General features: G+C 38.4%; 1 protein-coding gene across 1 annotated transcript in view; it reads left to right on the forward strand.

Moving 5' to 3' along the window:
* Nucleotides 1-1,642: 1,642 nt before the first annotated feature.
* Nucleotides 1,643-20,822, forward strand: part of yjefn3 (YjeF N-terminal domain containing 3) — a 35,988-nt gene continuing 16,808 nt past the window's right edge. The window contains exon 1 of the mRNA XM_026305226.1: nt 1,643-1,875. Coding sequence (XP_026161011.1) covers nt 1,808-1,875 — 68 coding nt within the window. The 5' untranslated portion in view covers nt 1,643-1,807. The remainder of the gene's footprint in view (nt 1,876-20,822) is intronic.

Consider the following 20,822-nt stretch of genomic DNA (forward strand, 5'->3'; position numbering starts at 1 on the left):
GTTTTAAAAGTAATTCAGTTAATTTAGAAATATTAGTGCTACCAAACTGCTGGAAAACTGGTTGTAAATTCAATTTAGGCTTCGCTTTTTTTTTTTTTTTTCCAACTATGTAGCCTTTTATTTTTTTCCCCTAAATATAGCTTCACAGAAACAGCCTAACACAATGTAATGTGCTAAAACTGCTACCTGTCCTTTTAGGCAGTCTGCCAAAGAAAGAGTTGGGACCACAGTAGGAAAAAGAGAAGATAGTTTCCTATATGCACATTATATTGTACCTATAAGCCACATTTTAACTTCAGCTGAACTGACAAGCAAAAAGGATTTTGTTGATTTTGACCTCCATCTTTTACATTGAAATTGTCATTGTAATGTATTTCTGTACTGCTTTTTTTATATGCAGATGGAGTTATGTTATAACCTGAAAAGTAAATCTACCCTTTAAATTTAACACATTAGATGTTACATGAAATAAATGTTATTTATAAAAAAAAACATTTTATATCAACAGCTGCTATTTCCCTCAAGTATTAATGACAGTGGTACATACTTAACAGTACAAAGTGCATGTAGTGTCACTGTAGTGTCTTTGTCATAGCCGGGTTTCCAATTTCCTTTTTCTCATAAATTTTAGTTTTCAGAAAGTCTCGAATTTGTCAATGCATTAGGTTTAATTGCTGCAATGGGACTTTGTACCCACTAGATGGCAGAGTACACCAATATTCCACTGCACTGTCTGTCCTTAACCGTTTGAAGAGGTTTATGTGTATCTGATAGGCAAACAAACAAATTCTGATTCCTTCTTTTTTTTTAATCCTAATTTTTCATGTAATATAACAAACTGTTTTTGACTACTGTTATTTGAGCATGATGTCAGACCAAACTAGTGGGAGAAAGAGAGTCCTTTATAGAATAAAGAAAGCTATTTTTATCACTGACACACATGCAAGCTTCGTTCCTTTGTTGCCACAGATCCTTGCGATCTGCTATACATTTCCTTTGTGTGTGTATTTGTGTGTGTGCTTATGATGTACGTTTGTGTGTTATAATATTTCCATTTGAATGATACTGTGTGTTTTCCAAAGCTTCCCTAAATCCTTCTGATCAAAGTCATTTTGTAGTCCCTTTCATATCACCCATATTTTGGGCTGGAGCTGCAAGCGGCTGCTATGTATTCACTCAGGTACGCTAGTGTTATTTTCTCACTTTAGGTTATGAGGTTCATTTATCTTACACCTTCATATGAAAGATGATTTGCTGAGCAGTTAAATGTTTTCTTGTTCTGATGCTCTAGATTCTACATCAAGGGATCCTCTTGGCACCAGGGACAATGTGTGGATGTGTAAGTGTGTCTATATTTGTGTGAATTTGAGGGAGGGGAGGAGGGATTGCACCCTGGATGACTGAATAGCTATGATTGAAGATGCCTCAGCCAATCAGCTGGTGAGCGCCATGCCTCCTGATTCTTAATTGGCTGGTGTTCCCAGTGAGTGCAGCTGATACACAGAGCCAGCTGGTTTTATCAGAGAAAGAGCCGGGACCACAGTAGGAAAGAGACAGAGAGGCAGAGATAAAGAGGGAAGATTCAGAGTGTCCGTGTAGCAGCCAATAATTACCTTCCAGCATCTGAACCAATCAAGAATAGAGAGATAGAGAGGGAGGAAGCCCATTTAGAGTCTGTATTTCTAGGCAAAAACGTAGACAGTGTGTTTATTGGATCAGAGTCAGAGTGAAGGGACAGAAGTGTTTTCTTCGGAGCAGCACAGCTCATCCTTTCTCGTATTTGCAGAGACGTGCTGGGTGAAAACAGATGGACAAGATGAACCACAGCTCAGCTGAAGCAGAGGCTGAAACCATAGAACCACTGCGTTACCTCAGGTAGGCATCACCTCATTTTCTGTTGCATCTCTCTCATGGTATTCCTGCTGTTCTCTTCTACTGCTTTTCTGCATCTCTCTCTTTTTTTCTGTTCTAAGCTTCTCTTCTGTTTTTCTTAGAGTCACAGGTACACCAATTCACAGGGTTGCTCTTAAATCAAGTGATTGATTGTGGCGGGCAAATAGAGGAACATTCACACTTTGTTGTAGGACCCACGAGAAGTCTTTGCATGAGTGTACATTTATCTTGTACTTTGAATCAGAGCAAACTTTCAGAAGATAATGAGATGGGAGAGAATAATAAGAGATATCAATTATTTAAGTCATCAATACTCGTGAAGATGATGATAATAATGATAATGACGCCTGCAGAAATATCCTAATCTACCCCAAGAAACCCCTATGATAGTTTTGAATTCTCTTGCTGTCTTCCACTCCACTGAAGCCTAAAATTGCATTACAAATATGAGCTATTAGTGAATTAGGAAACCAGAGTTTAATTTGTCATTATTAGGTCACATATAACCAAGTAAGCCAAGCATTTAGAATCTCTGTGGATCAGAAGGTTAATAGGTTTGTTATGCAGTGGAAGGCTAGTGAGGTGTGTGTTGTGCCCTTGGCTGCCTTTGCAATACTACTTTTACTTTGACAGTGCCAGACAGTAGGCGTATTTAAATCTGAGAACCAAAAAGAGTATTTATAGTGTGATGTATATGCAGGTTTTTCAACCTTTGACAGACATATTTACACATACACACACACACACACACACACATATATATATGTATGTGTGTGTGTGTGTGTGTATAATACTGCACCTATTGATTATTCTTTGTGGATCTACTCAAGAATCCAAATGACAACCATCAGTCCTGCTGGGTTTGCACACTAAGCAAACAACTTTTAGCCATCATGATTAAACTTAAAGAAGAACTAACTCTGAAACAAAAAGGAAAACATATTTCACATGACAACAAAAACAACAAAAACAACATATTGAAGGACAATCTACAGCCAATTTAGTTTTTATATCACCTATTAGGGTAAAGGATTTGTAGTGCTTTATAAAGGAAGGTGCAGCACCTAATCACAGTCATACTTTATCTTTGCTTGCAGCTCAAGAGCATATTAGTTGCTATTAGCATAACACACTTGAATTTCTAATCAAACTGTCAGTGGTTGCATTGTGGGTAATGTAGGTTTTGACAAGGAAGATGCATGTGTGCAACAAAAAAAGAGTGTCGCTGGTTCAATTTTGATTCCATTTTGAAAAACATTTGATTATGAGTCCAACACTGTGGAGCAGCATAATGCTAAATTTGTGGAGTACTTACAGTAACTATTTTATCCCAAACCACTGCTGTAATAAGCCATGAACAGAAACAAAAGGACACACTTACACACCTAGAGACAGTGATATTGAAGCCCTTTAACTATCAGGAATAGTATTATATTCTGACAAGACTAGAGTGTGAATGCTTGGATAATTTCTAGTCTTGCTGTTTTTGTCTCTGCTTAATTTACAGCAAATTGGGTGTGTTGTTACTGAAGAGGAAAAGCCACTGTATTCTTTTTTCCTTCAGTGAACTTCAAATAGGATGATGTACTTAATTTAGCCTGGACAGCTGGCTTCTTCCTTTTCTGCCGATTATTTCTAAATATAAATCACTATATGAGCCCCAATTGATTTTACAATATGTGTGCACATACAGTGCACACATATTGGACAGCTTTGTATCACATACTGTGTCTCTGCTGTGACTCATGTATCTAACACAACACTTGCAGTCATTATCATTCATTTATCCGCTTTAAACTTCTGACAGCTGTCTACATGTTGTTGCCGCATCAATCAAGGCATGTACTTATATATTAAGTCTATTGTTAGAGCATTTTTTTATACTTCTCATTACATTATGTCATTTGCACTGCTTGCATTTACCTTCTGCTCCATGTCTGCTGACATCTGAGCAGCTGAGGCTGGCAGGTTGACTATCACCTGAGAGGCTTCACCCCTGCTGCTTCACTGGGCTGACTGGAAGTCAATTAAGGCCATCATATAATACTGCTGTGGTAACTGGTCATAATAAATAATAATAATAATGATGATACATTTTATTTGTATATCACTTTTCAGAAAGGCAGCTAAAAGTGCATCACATCATTTTGGATACAGTATACAGGTCTATATAAAAGACATTTTAAATTAACACTAGTGAACAATTATATATGATTTTTTTCCCCTTTATAATTACTGTCTGGCATTATAAGCTCTATGATTTATCTAAAAAACATGCTACAGGAAATAATATGATCCCCAAGACACCCTTGTTATAAAGCTGTTCAGTGATCTGATATAATTATATAGAAATTGTAAGTAATGTCTGCCAAAGGCGAGCAGAAACCTATTAAGTTAATGCATGAAACTCTCACTGCGTGACTGCTGTTTTTAGTGTGATAATGGCTGTGATGGCAGAAAGATGAAAATTCATTCAGAGCACGACTTTTCTTGAATGCCTTTGTTTTATCTGGAGTTACAGATTAAACAGACTACATTCACACATAGTACAATGTAGGATCGCAAATTTTTTAAGCTTAATTCACACCTGGACTAAAATACACGGCGGTGCTAGAGGAAAGGCTGGGGGATGAGCAAAGTATTGCTGAGGCATCACCAGGGGAACATGAATGTCCGTTTCTGACCTTTCTTCATAGGTAGCACTGTAAGACTGTGAGATAACATAATCACAGATGTGCATCCACACATGATTTACTTACTGAGAGTGCCTAGCCTGAGTCAGGCATTAGGCTGTGCAACTTTAGTAGTTTACAGTCATTACAGAAGTAAAAGTTTTCTGTCATGCTATCAGCTCTGCAACACTAAATGCTAATATCAGTGGCAATGCTAACATGCAGAGGTTGCATGTTAGTATGTGACATGTCATCTTATTTTTTGTATGCATGCATGCTAACGTTAGCTATTATTAAATACAAGCTGTGTTCACTATAACAGTTTAGCATGTTATCTAAACACTTCATTTGCACTAAACACAAATGATGGCTGAGGCTCAAACAAATGTCATTATTTTTGTGGGTATTTGGGAATGATGTGTTGAAAAAATTCTAAATTTGTCCTGATGATGGCACTAGATTTTCAACACAGGAGTTAGTAAGGATGCACAGCAACTTAATCGTAATACAAATGTGAAACCAAATGTGGGGCCTTGTTGTTTTCAGTTCTTTATGTTTATGAAATCGCCAATTCTCTGATGAGGTTGAGCACTGTTGAGCACCTGAGGTCTGAACGCTCTTGTTTTCATTTGATCAACCCAAAGTACAAAACCCAGTGGATTCAGTTTTAAATTAGTCTCCAGGCAGCAGCTATTGTTAACGAAGTACACAAAGAGAGACATTTGAGAAAGGCTCAGCACAGACTCTGTGCTCCTGATAAGGTCTACACTGTGAATCATTTTAGTGGATAATGTGGGACACAGGAGAGAAAGCAATATTCTCCTTAAGGTGTCCCAGTTTGTTTTTTTTTTCACATACAATGACAGATTTAGTGCAAAAAATGCTAAATCATTGTTTTAGCACAGGACAGTTTTAGGAGAGATGAGAGGAAAGTTAAAAGGTCAAACACTTAGTGCAGATTGAAATGACAAAGTGGGTTTGGTTTATACAAGAGGCTGTTAATTAAAATAGCAACAGTTGCACATGGAGTGTGTGTGTTTTTATTCATGTACATACTTGAGACTGAGTCAATCAATGAGTTATTGTGAGAAACGGCAATGAAGGATCCCACGATTTGCAGTGGCCCTGAGAGCTCAACGCACTGCAAAATAGACAGAACACACATTAATTGTGTTTTCTCGTTTTGCAGCATGTTTCTGCGTTTTTTCTTCTAAATGCTGTGTTGTCAAATTGGTGAAGTCTTAATTTGCTTATGTGTGGTCTATTTGCAAGTGTTTTAAGTTGCAGTGTGCTCAGGGCCACCATCATTTTCCCTTCTTTACAGATATAATTGCAAATCACCTGTGCTTTAAATGGCAAGATGTAATCGGCTCTGATTGTGTCAGCCATTTAAGTGCTTTTGCCTCCTCTGTACAACATCCTTCACACTAAAAAGACATCATGTCTGCTTTTGTGTGACTGTAATGGGGAATGGCACATACACATAGTTTCCCACCATCTTCTGAACAACAGAAGTTAGCTTCCCTGGCTCAGATTACGATGACTGTGTGCATGCACTGGTGCAAATTTTCCTATGTGCTGTGTGTAACGCAGAGTCCTTTGAGCTGTCTTTGAAGAGGATTGCATGAAACCACTAACAATATTTCATATTAAAAAAAGAAATAAAAGTGGGTGTGACAATTATGCTCAAGGGACTTTGTGTGTTAATTGTTGATGTGTGTATAGTAATATTTATTTTGGAACTAGTGTCTCTGTGGTGGCAGCCTAATGTACTCAGGCATCTGTTGAGAACACTTTATTTAAATGCTCCCAGGCTCCTCACTGTGAAACTGAGTAGTGAAACAAAAAGTAACCAATAGCTACCAGGAAGGCAGGAACATTTAGATCTATAATAGAGTATGAACCCACATTAAAATGAATTGTAATGACATTTTATACCCTGAGCTTAACATGCACTCTGTTTATGTTTAGTCAGCATGAAATTGAAGCATGACTGGGACAATATAATATATGTTGTGGGTGATACAGTTTTTCTTGCATATCCTTTAAAATGTATAAAACTGTTCAAAATGTGCAGCCATGACAATTAAACAGAGCACTAGACTATAATTAGAGACAGGCCCTTATTTCAGGCGGTTCCCTAATTAACTACTGTTAATTAGCTGTTGTGCTACATAATGTAATCTTTCAAATGCTAGCTTAGTGACTAATACTATGCCTTTCTCTGCAAACTGTGGTGGCTTTTTTCACCTGATCAACATCATCCAGTTATATTTTTCACCTGTTGCATTTACCCGCAGTTTTGCAGTACGCTGAGTACATTTATTTTAATAGTATGGCTGTTTCCATTCTGCCTGGTCATCTAATGCTTTTCTGCCCTTTAAGGTGTTTGCTCTGGAGGGATCAGAAATGAAGTTGCATGAAATCTTATATTCAACAGTAGAAATCAGAGACTTAACTATGAAAATAAGGTTCAAAGAAAAAACATCTTAAAGGGTCCTTGTCAATCTGTGTTTCAATTAAACCTGTTCATGTTACTCATCTATTTTTATTATACAGAAGAATCCATCATAATGTTTGAAATGCTGGTTTATTTCTGTTCTACTATTTATGACAGTTTCAGATAGATTACTTTACTGTGCTACATTTAGAGAGTGGCTGGGTTTGTGCATCACTCTGTGCAATGTATGTGTGTAGATAAGTTTCCCGTCATGACTTCTGTTTCCATTACAGCAATAAGGATCTGATTTCAATAAGAACATTTAAAGGCTTATTTTTTTGTTATTCCTCCCAAAATTAGGATCTTATCACAATCTAAAATAAACCCTCATGCCTAAGCTATTTATAATAAAAACAAAAAATACCAGATGAAGTGGAGATTTGGTGCAAATCTACCAAACACTCAGGATTTACTGTGAGGCTCAAGAGGAACAATTCTCTGTTGCCATGGCTTTGAAAAAGTCGTTAGTGCTGTTTTTCATTATTGATTTCAACTGTGAGGAATGTTGTGAGAAATTGATTATTATAATTGGCTTTTGGCTTTGCTCCAAACCCTGGCTCAGGTGTGTACACACATTTGTTTTTGAGTGGCACTAGCATTGCAGGAAGCATCCATTAAACCTTGTTTGGAGGGCAGACGAAACAGTCACTTGGAAAGACTTATATGGCTTAAAGACTCATTTATTCTAAGATTCCCACAGCTGTGTCCTTCAGTGGAACGCTTAGATCGTCTGATAATTATTCAGTGACAATTTTCCCCTTGTCTCCTTAAAATAGGTGATAAGGAGACTTTATATTAAGAGTTACAGACAATTTTAGTGTCCATAGTAGTGCATATGGTGCTTTGCCACCATAAGAGTGACGCGCATATCACAGCTGTCCTTGAAAAAAATTGCAAATGTCCAGCAGGGTCTTACAGCTTGTTCAATATACTGTGTTTATTTACTCTTTCACCACTAAGTTCTGACAAATTGCGATGTGAAAAATGCAGATTTTTTGAAATGTAAAAATAATGTTTGTTAGAAAACCAAATTTCCTTTAGCACACTAGTCTCTCCCCAAGATATGACATACAGTATATATTATGAATATTTACGCAAACATTTTTTGTACTTCAGATGTTAAAAACCACACCATCAGTATCATTTACTTTCCAATCCCTGTATTACATAGTTATCAAATAATAAAGAGGATTCTGCATGATGCTATAATAGGAAAAGCCACTCCTACTGAAATGTGTCTATTATAACAGCTATTAAAATGCACCTCAGCATCTTTTATGATGTTTCAGAATTTCATATTGCTTTATTGTCATTTGAGAGTGAAAAGCTCCAACATCCAGAAAGTCCTAAAATCCTTCACCACATCTTGGGAGAGCCCTCATGTTGTGCAAGGGCTGCCCTGGGGTCCCCTCACAGGCGGTCCTGCCTGGAACATCCTGGAACATCTCTAAAGGAAGAGTATGGGAAGATAGCCAAAGTATGCCATCCTCCTGTCTTATAGTCAAGTGATTTATTTGAACAGAGGCTTGGGATGATTATATAAATAAACACTGAGTATCTCCAGTGGAGTCTGGTGACCATTTCTTCAACAAGCCTCCTCAGTTACTCTAAAATCTACATCTTATTATTTTAATGCAGTGCAATCCATCTAGTAACAAAAGACCTGAATATTAACATAAATGTCTTTCCTTTTACAACACTTTAAATTTCTACCCCTTCAGCAGTTTCTCTTCTGAACCCTGTGGGGGCGACTCGCTGACAAGGGGTCAGAGCTGTTCTGAGGAGAGAAGTGTTCTCATGGTGACAGAATGGGAGCGATGCCCACTTGCAACTAGCCTTATGTCGTCTCTGCTGGAAAATCAGGGAGAGACAGAAGAGAAAGATGCAGATCGACATAAATAGAGTGAGGAGAGAAAAGGAAAGGAGGAATAATTCAGATGGAGGCAGAAGAAAAGATACCAGGCGAGGATCAGTAAACCTGATAATAAGATCCAGAGGGGAGTGGTGTCTTCACACTTACTTTTCTGTTAGTTACTACTTGACACTCACATCACTTTGGTGCCTGTTGCCATAGAAACCAACCCCAGCTACACCCCAGTGAGAGATTTTGCTTGGCTGTGATGTGCACAGGTAATCTTGTTGAAAATCTTTGCAGGGATGTAACAGTTGAGTTAAATCTGAAGGTTTAGTAAACAGATTCCCATCACATGTTTTTTTTGTGTGCGTGGACTGTATTTATGATTGTATTCTGTCTGCTTAGCAGTCCAGTGAGACACAGTTGAAAATGAAACTGAACTGGCAGAAAGTGAAGGGGAGACAGAAGAAACTGTGAAATGTATTGCTTCTTATGTGTTTTTTTTTCTTTCTCTAAATGCGTCTTTGTTGTTGTGAGCTTAGGAACAGAACACTGTCTGTCCTCAGGTGCTGTGTGTCACACTGTATATGTCCTTGTGTGTGTATTTGTGAGCATTTCAGAGCCTGAGTGTGTGCCATTGATTGCAGCCAGAAAGGCTTTCCCAGTTTTCAGTAATTGGGTTCGCTGTCTCGCTCTGCTGAGTCCTGATTGTGGTTCTGTTTTGTTTCCCACTGTAGGAACAGTGTCGCTGAATTCCGATTATGTAAATGACTTGTCTTTTATATAGCTCGCTGTAGTTGTTTACCACATCCTCCTCCTGTTCACTGATGGATTATAATAAATACAAATGAAACTTGGCTTTTGAAAGGCAAAATAATGTTGCAACAGAAACAATAATGTGCAGATTTAATTAGCTCTGTGGTAGTTTCACATAACTATATGAGATACTCACAGGACATGCCATGTTATCATAAAACTGATATCGCCAACTTGTTTTTATTTAATTATTAAGATTTAATAATTCTTTTATTGTTAGTCTTCAGTTGTGCACAATCATCTGGCAACATGAATGTATTCAGTAATTATTTTTTCTTTTTTGCCTCAGACCTCTCACTCAGGCTACTCATGCTGAGATCTGATTTCTTTTCTGGCACCTGTAATGAGATGATCGGTAGAGTTACAAAGAACTCTTTACCTCCTGGATGTGTTGACAGACAGTTGCTAAGGCCAGGCTCTCCAGCCTGTGCCTCCAGCAGGTTAATGGCAGAGAGAGGTATGCCTTAAAAAGAAAGAAAAAAAAAAAACAAACAGCAACCTGGAGAGTCAGACCGAGGTATCATCAGGCAATCAGCTAACAGAAAAAGACAAGTTCTAAAAGACAGACAGATTTTTGAGATTTTATCAGTTTTGTCAATCTTCTTTTCATGGTTTCAGCCAAAACCTAATTTTGTTGGGTTGTATTTTCTGACCATTATTGCAATGATAACACGTCAGATAGGGTCTGACCTATCAGCTTTTTGAATTTCTGACAGCTCAGTGTAATTAGTAAAATATACAGCACAAAAGTGCTTCCATAGTTAAAAGAGACAAACAGAGTGGGCGGCCCTAAAAATGTCAACATTGGAAATAATTTCTCAAGAGACTGTTTATGTAACACAACCAAGATACAGGTAAGAGTCAGACAGAAGCACTGACATTTACATGGACTTCCCAACATTCAGGACAAGCTCCACCTAACTCTGATACTGACTGCGTATGGGATGTGGGACTTTTTTACTGAACTTGGGGTTAGTGTGTGTGACCTTCGTTCTATTTCAAGCTTAAAGCTCCCAGTGTGCATAGCTTCAAAAACACTCTTGCTGAGGTCAAATTGAACATCCTTTTTCTTCTTCAGCTGTTTACCATGTTTGACCATTTAAGATACCAAGCTAAATCGCTGTTGGCGTCTGCTCTCTCTTCCTGCGTTTGTTTTGTCCAGTGAATCGACACAAATTTGGCACAAACTGTGAACATCCAGCTGGATTCATTTGCTGTTCCAAATGTAGGATGCTTTGATGTTGACTCATTTTTCTTTTTTATTTAAACTGGCATGTTTGTGTGAGCAAACACCATGAAACAAATTAGTGTAACGTGATATTTCACATTGCCTTTATTGTCTTTAGATAAAGATAAAGGTGGAATAATCTTTATGATTTGATGACCAACTTTGTCGTGCATCCAGGCTTCCTTCTGACCTGAGAGGAAGTCTGTATTCTGTACTGTATAATCTTACCTGTATTTCACTTATACAGTTAAGAAAGCTGGGAATGACCTGAACGCCTTTGGAACCATAAAACTTACAGTAACATACACTATAGTAGGATATTCCATCTTAATACCATATTACCTAGGTATAAAACAAAATATATGGAGTAGAGCAAATAAAGATAGAGTATTTGAAAAATGGAAGAATGGATATGCATTAGAGTAGAGATGAAATAGATGTAGTTTTTGAAGCAGTAACAGTTCCTCTGACACACGGTCAGCATAATGAAGTAAGTCAACTTTGAGAAGATTTAATAAAGCTCTTCCATTTAGTTAAACATAAGTATATTAAAAATATTGCTGTTTTGGGGTCAGTAACTCTAGACCTTCTATAATTGCCTTGACCCGTAGGGATAGCTAGAAAACAGATAAGGGGTTTGTTTGTCCAGCCTATTTCAGTCCCATAATGCAACTCATTATTAAGGCATGAAAAGATTTGTTCTTGCCACTTCATCAATGGCTTTACTGATGATATCGTATAGTAACTCTGACAGGAGTAAGAAACAGAGAGATGGTGGCTCTCCTAATTAATGGGACTTTTGAGTCTTTGCAGATGTTTTTTTATTCTTTATTGACACAAATGAAAAGCTACGAATAGAAACTAGTGGCCAACCAGAAGTCTAACAGCTGCCAGGTACTATAGTGATGCAAAATAGTGACAGAAAACTGAGTTGCTGAAGCTGTTTGTGTAGGGAGCAGACTTTTAGTGGTATCACACCTGCTAATGTAACTAAATGTAATGTTAATGTAACTGCTGCTGATCTTCACCTCCTAATCAATTTTAGGAGGAAGGTGAGGAAGATTGACTCTGTACACACATGCACACACTTGCATAAGCACCATACCTACATCCCAGGGATGCACACCTCTACCAGGCTGCTTGTGTGACATTCTGTCCTCAATATATGGGAAATGCCACGTGCATACATTACAGTAAAGACGGTAGGTGCAAAAGCCATTGGTAGCCTGAAGTTACAGCAGAACCGAGGGACCTTTAAGATGTAAAGTCGTCTGTCAGTAAGGTATGACGCCAACGGTAAGTCTGGAGTTGGCAGAAAGATCAAGCAGCACCTGGAATTTAAATTAATATATATTTCTGGGGCGATTAGGCTGTTACATGTGTGTCTTCATAACACAACACCATGACAAAACTTCTGGCTAATTGATTGTACAAAATGCATTTTAGAGCAGTGTTTATGACTCACATTAGCTTTATCTTCTAAAGATGGGGGTTAGACACTGCTATTTTGTCCAGGTTTGTTGAAATGCCTGGCTGCTCTGCTTTCATTAAATGCAGCTCTTGTGAATATCCTTCTCTTGCTCTTTAGCCTTTTTGTCAACTCTCTCAGTATCTCATTATCATCACTGTTTTTATCAAAGGCATCTCTGAAGAACACTCTCTGCATCTCTGCTCTCAGCCTTAGTCTCTTTACACCTCTGACACGTTTCTCCCTGCCACCTGCCACCCAAGCATTGTAAACACACCCACCCACACACACATACACACACACACACACACACATATGCATGCATGCATACACACATGCCAGCATAGCTGCAAAAGGTCGACCGAATGCCAGTTTCGATGCATTGGCTCTCTGGTCCCTCTCATCATTCCCCCTACTGCTGTGCTCATCAATTATACACAGCCTGCACATTGTGTGTGCGTGTGTGTGCATGCAGGTGCGCCTGTGTGGGGATGCAGTTGCTGTGTGTGTTCTGTAGCTAATTGACTTTCAATTGACCTGCCTGCTTTTTCCTTATGATCGGTTTACACATTCAGATACATATGTTACACAGACACAGACAAGGTGAATATGTAGAAACAGAGTGAGCAAAAAAAGTTTGAAGACAACCTTGAAAAGTTTTAAGCAAACGCAGAAGAATCCTTTTCTTTTTGTCCTTCCCTGGTTTTACCTGGGGTTTCTTTTGTCTGGAGTTTTATTGGCGATTCTACAAAATAGAGCCATAAAAAGTGCGAACAGGCAGTAGATTAGTTTTTTTTCTATCCTAAGCTGAGGTGAAATGAGGTCCTGTGCAGTCCTGCAGGGGCTTCAGGGTCTGCAATGGGGACACTGCAGAAATGAAGAAAAGCAATGCTGCCAAATTTCTGTCTTTAGTGTCACCTATGCAGCATCCCTGAGCACCAAGTTGTTAGTCTTCCCACAAGCCACTTTTTGAGATATCTAACTACAGATGGCCCTGGTCATGGCCAGAAGTAGAGCCCAGTATGTTGTTAGATATTATTGTATGTTTTTGAGCTTTCAGAGCACAGAACAAAACACCACATGATAGCCAGTCTGTAATCACTAACAGAGTGGACAGAATGATATGCAGACTTGGTAGAGTGTTTGTGCCTCTTTCATTTGGCAGCTGAACCAGCCCCACAGAGGGAGAAACTAGCAGGGGATAAGATGCAGACAGGGAAAGATGCGGCAAACATGCCCTACAGGTTCATAACACCTCCACCGCACTCAGTTCAAAACAACATTGCATGTACTGCCGGTGTAAACACCTTATTTGGAATCTGTTGTTATTAACATCAATTGCCAAATTCTGTAAAACACAACAGCCTGGTTGCAAATCAGCACCTCACAGTCACGATCTAAAACTGGGCTCAATAATGATGTGTTTCATGCTTTCTTGTTTTTCTGCATTAGCTGAACTATCACTTATCTTATAGCTGCTAATTGGCTTTGATGTGTTTTTGTCCAGATTAAAACCTGCAATAACTGCACTTTTAGCCATGTAGGGGAAACAGTACAAGTTAAAACTCAACACTGTCATATAATAATTTTAAAAGTTGTTATTGGTAACTTGTTAGCAAACAGTTGCTTATCTTCCAGCAGACGCAGTGCAATATTGCTTTGGAGCTGTGTGTCTGTCTGCCTGATGAATTGTAAGCCCGATCATCACTCTGTTCTCCACCAGCTCCTGAAGGAAATAGCTCGCTCAGGAAGTAGTTGCTAATATCAGGCTGCTGTCAAGGTATGCTGAACGCCATGATACCGAACCAAAACACCAAAGCTGCAAATCAGAAAATGTTGGTTAACTGAAGTCAAGTCAAGTTAAAATTTATTCCTGCAGCACATTTAAAACAACTGCAGCTGACCAAACAACTCTGACAACAAATACCAAATAAATAAATAAAATGAACAGTCAAGAACAAAACCACACAGGAAACTTCAGTCTAGTGATGATTAGCTGTGATTACAAATGCTACAAGCAGCTGTTGACACATACAGATAGTTAATTCATCCCATGTTAGGACAACCAAGTCTACAGTATGAATATTGTTTCATCAAAGTATTGTGTAAAATTATTTCTATATTAATTTATCTAAACATTTTATCTAAATCCTAAATAAAGGATATTATCAAAATTACAAAGGTATGTGACCCTGAAGTGAGTTGGGTAATTGTATTTATAACAACGTGGACACAAATCGCAGTGATGCGACTTCCCATGATTGCATAACAACATAACCTAAAATTGTAGCAGAAGTTTTTAAGGTGTCACGTTTTATTTTGTGCCTTTTTTTGGTTAAACCCTGGTGTCTACATTACCCACAATGCAACTTGACAGCAGGTAGATTTTTTTTTGGTCTGTTGTGCTAGTAGCTGGTAATTTAGCCACTATGAGGACAAAGGTTGATAAAAACCTTCAAAATGCTTTTTACTGGAGAAATCAGGATTTAGGCTTGTTCGGCAGGATATTATGTGTTAGAATTCAGTCACTTGATTTTAGTTACATTTTTCAGCATCAGACATTTTACTTTTTTCAGTGTAAAGCTTTTGTATTTTTGTTATCAGCAGTTTTGTTAGTTACTTTTGTGCTCCAGCAGTTTGTGACATACATACGGTACATTTGACCAAAATTGTGTTCATGAAGTTTAATGTTTAGGTATTTGTCAATACATAAAATGTGCATGGGCTGTACAGTATTCTGCAGTGTGTGTTTTCTGTGTCCTTGTCTTATTTTTGTGTCCTTTCCTTTTCTGCATTTGCATCTTGTATTTCCATCCACTCTGTTACGCTGCATTTTGTGGCTAACTCACCGTGATGTCCGGAGCCAAACAGGTGTAAACGCTGCAGACAGAAGCCTCATGGGATGAAGGACCAACCTGAAATACAGAAAACACAATGTTATTCGCTTCTAGCTGCTAACAGTGGTTCTATCAGTTCCCAATCAACATTAGCTGCATAATGATAGATCACTGGCACTGATTAAACACTGTCTCATGTTGTCACAGTAATGGATTGTGCTTTTGGTTGTTAGCCTGGGAGAAAAGTATTTATTTAGCCACATCCAGCAGAGAAAGCTGCAGGAAGATTGTCCTTTTCATGGCAGGGATTTATTAGTCTGACTTGTTCTTTTGTGTTTCATTCCTGTTGGTAGCAGTGATTCTAATTATGCCATCTCACTTTCTCCTCCTCTGTTCCCCTTGTCTGCTGCTTGTCTACCTTCTTGATATATCCTGTACTTATTTTCATTATGTTGCCAAAATAGTAAATTAGATTTTTTTTATCAGTCTGTACTGCAAAGTTCTGTGACATTGTTTCACCTTTATTAGGCTGAGTGATAGAACGTCTCTTACTTTTTATGACTGCAGTGTTGACTCTTGTACATCACAATGTTTCATGGCTACACACCTCCAGCATACATATCAACAATTAATCTGTTTAAAGTTTGTTAGCATTTGTTAACATTTGTTGAAGTAAGTGACTTTGCATCCCAAGTTCATGCCCGTTTGGTTTGAACATGAACTTGTAAACAGAGTTTAAAATTTTAAATATAGACAGTGTGGAAAAGGTAAAAAGTGGGAGAGCTACAAGTGTTCACTTCCTGGTAGCAATCAGCTTTTTTCAGCAAGTACATCTGGTAGTTTTCTGTGGTGGGAAGCCAGTGTGGGACTTGTCCTCCTCACTGTTATTGGTTAGGTCTGGGGCACAGTGCAATGCAGGTGGTGGATCCTGTCACTATCAGAGGATAAGGAAGCTGCTGGAGTTACAAAGGTGACCTGTGTCCCTGCAGTCAGCGGTGACAGTAGCTGCTGTGAAAGAAAGTAAGCATTAGAAAAACTAGTTAAATAACAAACATACAAACACCTATGTCACTTGCAAATGTGAATGTAAAACATCAATGCAAAATGATAGTATCTGACAAACAAACTGAACTGATCATGAAGGTGAATGTAGCCTTATGTAGGATATATTTGTCAGCAAACATTTGACTGATTAATCATCCAGCAGACATGAAGTAAGATTAGCATTCGTTCCATCATGCTTCTGGTCACTTGATGTATGTAAGACAATATTTGTTTTCCTGTTATGTTATGTTTTTAGGCAGAAAGCATAGACAGAAACTGGACAGTTGGCATCAAAGGGGCTCCTTTTTTTTACCTTACCCAGCCATCCAAACAATTGTTAATATAAAAACAGATTAGATTAGAGCTGCTTTGGAATTGGGAGCAATTGCAAAAATTAAATAAAAAAGTCAAAGGGCCTGTTCAGACTGGGTGCTACAACATGTTGAACATGACCAGACAGGAAAAATATGAATGTCTTAAAAAAATCACTGATGGAAAATTGGAAATAGTATTTTCCTTGAATAGAGGTCATCCTGAACATTTTTGACATGCTTTTTATGTGCAGTCACATGATTCTGTAGCTTTGTTGCTATTGCACCAAGATCCATGAATATGGCAAGAAAATGCAGTCACCATTTTCTTAAGTTAAATCATTATCAGGTGGTCTCACAAAACTATTAAGGAATTGATGTTAATTTTTATACTGAGCAGAAAGAAATGTCTAGATCTGCAGTTGTTTCTGTGTGAATGCACAAGGTATTCTGTGATACATGTTGATAGACATGGCCAGAGAGACATAGATTCATATACAACCACAGCCAGCCTGCATGTTTCTCCTAAAGCACAGGGCAACTGACACATTGTTGTTATTAAACTTCAGGTCATTTACTAACACAGACAGGTCATCACTTTGCTGTGTCCTGGGCAGCAGCCTAGTAAATTGTGTTAGTCATTCTGCTCTGCCTCCAACACCTGCAGGATAAGACCCAGCCTCAATGAAAACAAACTGAATATGACAACACACGCCTCATAATTTATAATACTGATAACCCCAGCCAACTGAGGTACTGTATCTGTGTTTAAAAGCAGAAGCAAAGGTGAAAGGATTGTTGACCGCCGAGGAGGCATGAAATTATGTAACCATTGGACATGTGGGTTTGCCACAAATTAGGTTGTGGTTAGGGTTAGGGTAAGACTTGAGGTAATGCATTTAATGTGATGGTTAAGGTTAGGGTAAAGGTCCAGGGAATACATTATGTCAAGGTGCGTCTTCACAAAGATAGATGTGTATATGTGTGTGTGTGTGTGTAGGTCTATGTGTGTGTGTACGTGTGGGTGCTCCTCTATCTTGATGTCTTTCTCCTTTTGCGATCACATGACATCTAAAAACGAGGGATAAGTAGACCTGACTCATTGATGGCCATTTTTAGCTTAGAAGAGCAGATACACACACACACATTAACACACCTAGGAAATATTATACAAAACTGAGCTTGCCAGCACCTGTAAAGATGAGCAGTGTTTAACTTTTATATGTCTTTTTATGGCTGCCTGTTGACAAAGTGAGTTATGAGAACAAAATGCAGGAGCCACTGATTGAGATTATCTAAAGAATGTCTGTCTTGCTGTACCGGATATGAGAAATATGAGCAGACAGCTAAACTGATTAAGCCTAATTTGAAAGAATAGAACGATGCCATTGGAGACAGTCGTATGGATGTGATTGTGTCTCTCCCTGTCTCTCTCACACACATTACACAAGCCAGTTCTAATTTATAGCCCAAGAAGATTTGAAATGAAGTGAGTGATGACATCCTGATTTGATAAGAATTGAGCAGCATGAAGGGGCCCACATTGGGCAGTTAGAATGGGACCATATGGAGGCACAGGGCTAACTCCTATCTGCCAGCTGAGGCTGCCTATGAGTTGTGCCCAGTGCTGCAGCACCTGATCCTCCTGGCCGTCACTGCATTATGCATATAGAAACATCAAAAGTGTCTACATGCTCCCGGCAATCTGTAAATGTGAGTCTGAATGGAGTCAGACACCATTAACACCAGATAATGAATCATGCTCACTAGGGTTTTTGGCTAGCTATGTAATTATACTAATTCATCTAGAAAATGTTGATAGTGTATCCACATCTAAACTGTGGATGCTCTGTATGTATATACTCAGACAGTACATATCCACTTACACTAGGACATTCAGAAATAATATTTTAATTTAATAATGTAATACACAGAACACTGTTTTTTTCATGTGTTGTGCTTATGTAATGACCAGATTTGGTTTTGTTTGAGTTATAGCATTGTTTTTCTTTTGAAGACAAAAATAGTCTGCTGAATGTTATCACATGCATTTTTTTCTCTAAAAGGTCTTTTCTAGTGCTCAGCACTCTGCGGGTGTTTTCCCATTGATGCCTTTTAAAGTTATTTTCTATTTTATTCTCATTTTCACCAACAAAGACTGACAGATTATCGTTCTCTAAAGTGGGAGTGGGTCTGAACAATCCTGCATTTCTCTGTTGCCCTCCTCCCTTGACTTTTCCCCTTTACATCACTGCTTAACTGGATCCCACAGGACTTCCTGGAGGCACACTCCAGGAGGCCTGAGTGATGATGAAAGGTGTCCTGAGATGACACATGTTAAATTAGATACACACATACACCTGGGAAAACCCACTGATAATCTGGTTATAATAGCAGGGGATGCATCCTTCAGTAATATCGTACAAGCTATAATGCTTAGCAGAACAGAAGCACGCATGTCCATCAGCATGATGCCAAAATTATGACCAAAACCTTTTAGCTGGAACCTTTTAGCTGGAGCTAAAGTGACTGTAATAAGATTATCTTCAGGTTAGTGATGAAATAGAGACTTAAAATGAGTAATGATCTACAGCCTCCTCTTATATAGTGGTGTATTGCTGCATATATCTTCTCAAAAGGCATTTCTCAGATAAAAAAAACCCGTGTATTAAAAATACCACAATTAACAGATGAAATCAACATGGGTGAGCCGTCTCTCACTCTTCATCTTCCATCACTCTGTTTCAGTGAAGTGCAAACTGTTATCAGAGCAGCAGTGTAACGGTGCCAGAACAGGAGGGTAAGAGTGACAGAGAAAGATAGAGAAAAGAAAATGAAAACGGGTAAACTGGGGTCAGTGACAAAGTGAGATCAGTACAGTTGGAGAGCAAAGAACAGAGAAGTGGAGCGAGAGTAATAGTGCGGTGTATGACTGAAAGGGGACAGAGGGAAAAGACAGTGGAGAATACTGCACGGTCTTCACTTCCATACCTGAGAATGGGACGTACATCCAGGTCAGAAAATGTTCCCAGCCAAGCCTGCAATATATTTCCTTTGACAACCTGAAAGTTTGAGTTCAGCAGCACAATAATAATAATAATTTCATTTATAAAGCACTTTTCTTTACAAAGTGCTGTACAAACTCAAAAATAAAACAGGATAAAATAAATGTAGACATAAATCAATATTGATTTCAGATAAAATCAGAAAATGCAATTCAGTAAAAATATGATTTTAACAGAACACACTTAGAAAGCAACGTATGGGAACCCAAATAACATCTGATAATGCATATGCACAGTCAACAACCTGTCTGTATGTGCCAATAGAATTTGATTCCAAAGGGAGCATAGTGGAGTCAATAAGTGTGTATTAATTATTTTGTACTAAGTGCAAAGTTAAAGCAGCGTTGCACCATACTTATACAGACCATCAAAACAATATGCTTTTAGTACAGTGGCACATTTATGTTTGTTTTGTCTTATACACACAGCATGTTTACGATCTACCCAAGAAGTTTCTGTAAGGGCTGCTCCATATTCTAGTTCATGGTGGTATTTGATTTCTGATTTGGGTCATACTCCAGTCTCTTTTCAGTTGCACCTTCTTGACTGAATACATAACATTTGCACCTCCAATTTGCAGATTCTAAGTGGAATTCATTCTTCCCTTTTATCCATTTCTGCTGTCACTGGCTGCCACACAATCCCAAGCAATCCCATTTCCACCACCCTGCTTAACTGTTGGCAAGGTGCTCTTTTCATCTAATGCTGCTCCTTTTTATCTCAAAAGAAGGCAAGTTTAACTTCATCTGCCCACGGTATTTGTTTCCAACATGGCTCTGGCTTATCCAGATGTTGCTTTGCATGCTTAGGACACTGGAGACTTTTTGCTGGAGGAAAGCCTATTCATCACATCAATGCAACAACAATTTCAGCAAACAAACACATTCACTGCACTGTATTTGGGCTGAGTCATTATCTGTCATATGCTGATTTATATGGAAATGCATGCTACAAAAAGGACAGAATAAATTCAGTAGTTTCTTCTTATCAACATGTTATTCAATGTGGTACTTTATTTCCTTGTAAAAGGCCTGAAGTATCATTAACAGCTGTTATCACATAGAGTGGGAGGTGGACATGTAATGGGATAGAGAACAGGCACAGAGAGGAGCAGAGATGAGGGTTGTGGACCT

Source organism: Mastacembelus armatus, chromosome 4 (assembly GCF_900324485.2).
Source record: "Mastacembelus armatus chromosome 4, fMasArm1.2, whole genome shotgun sequence".
In the NCBI taxonomy this organism is placed as follows: Eukaryota; Metazoa; Chordata; class Actinopteri; order Synbranchiformes; family Mastacembelidae; genus Mastacembelus; species Mastacembelus armatus.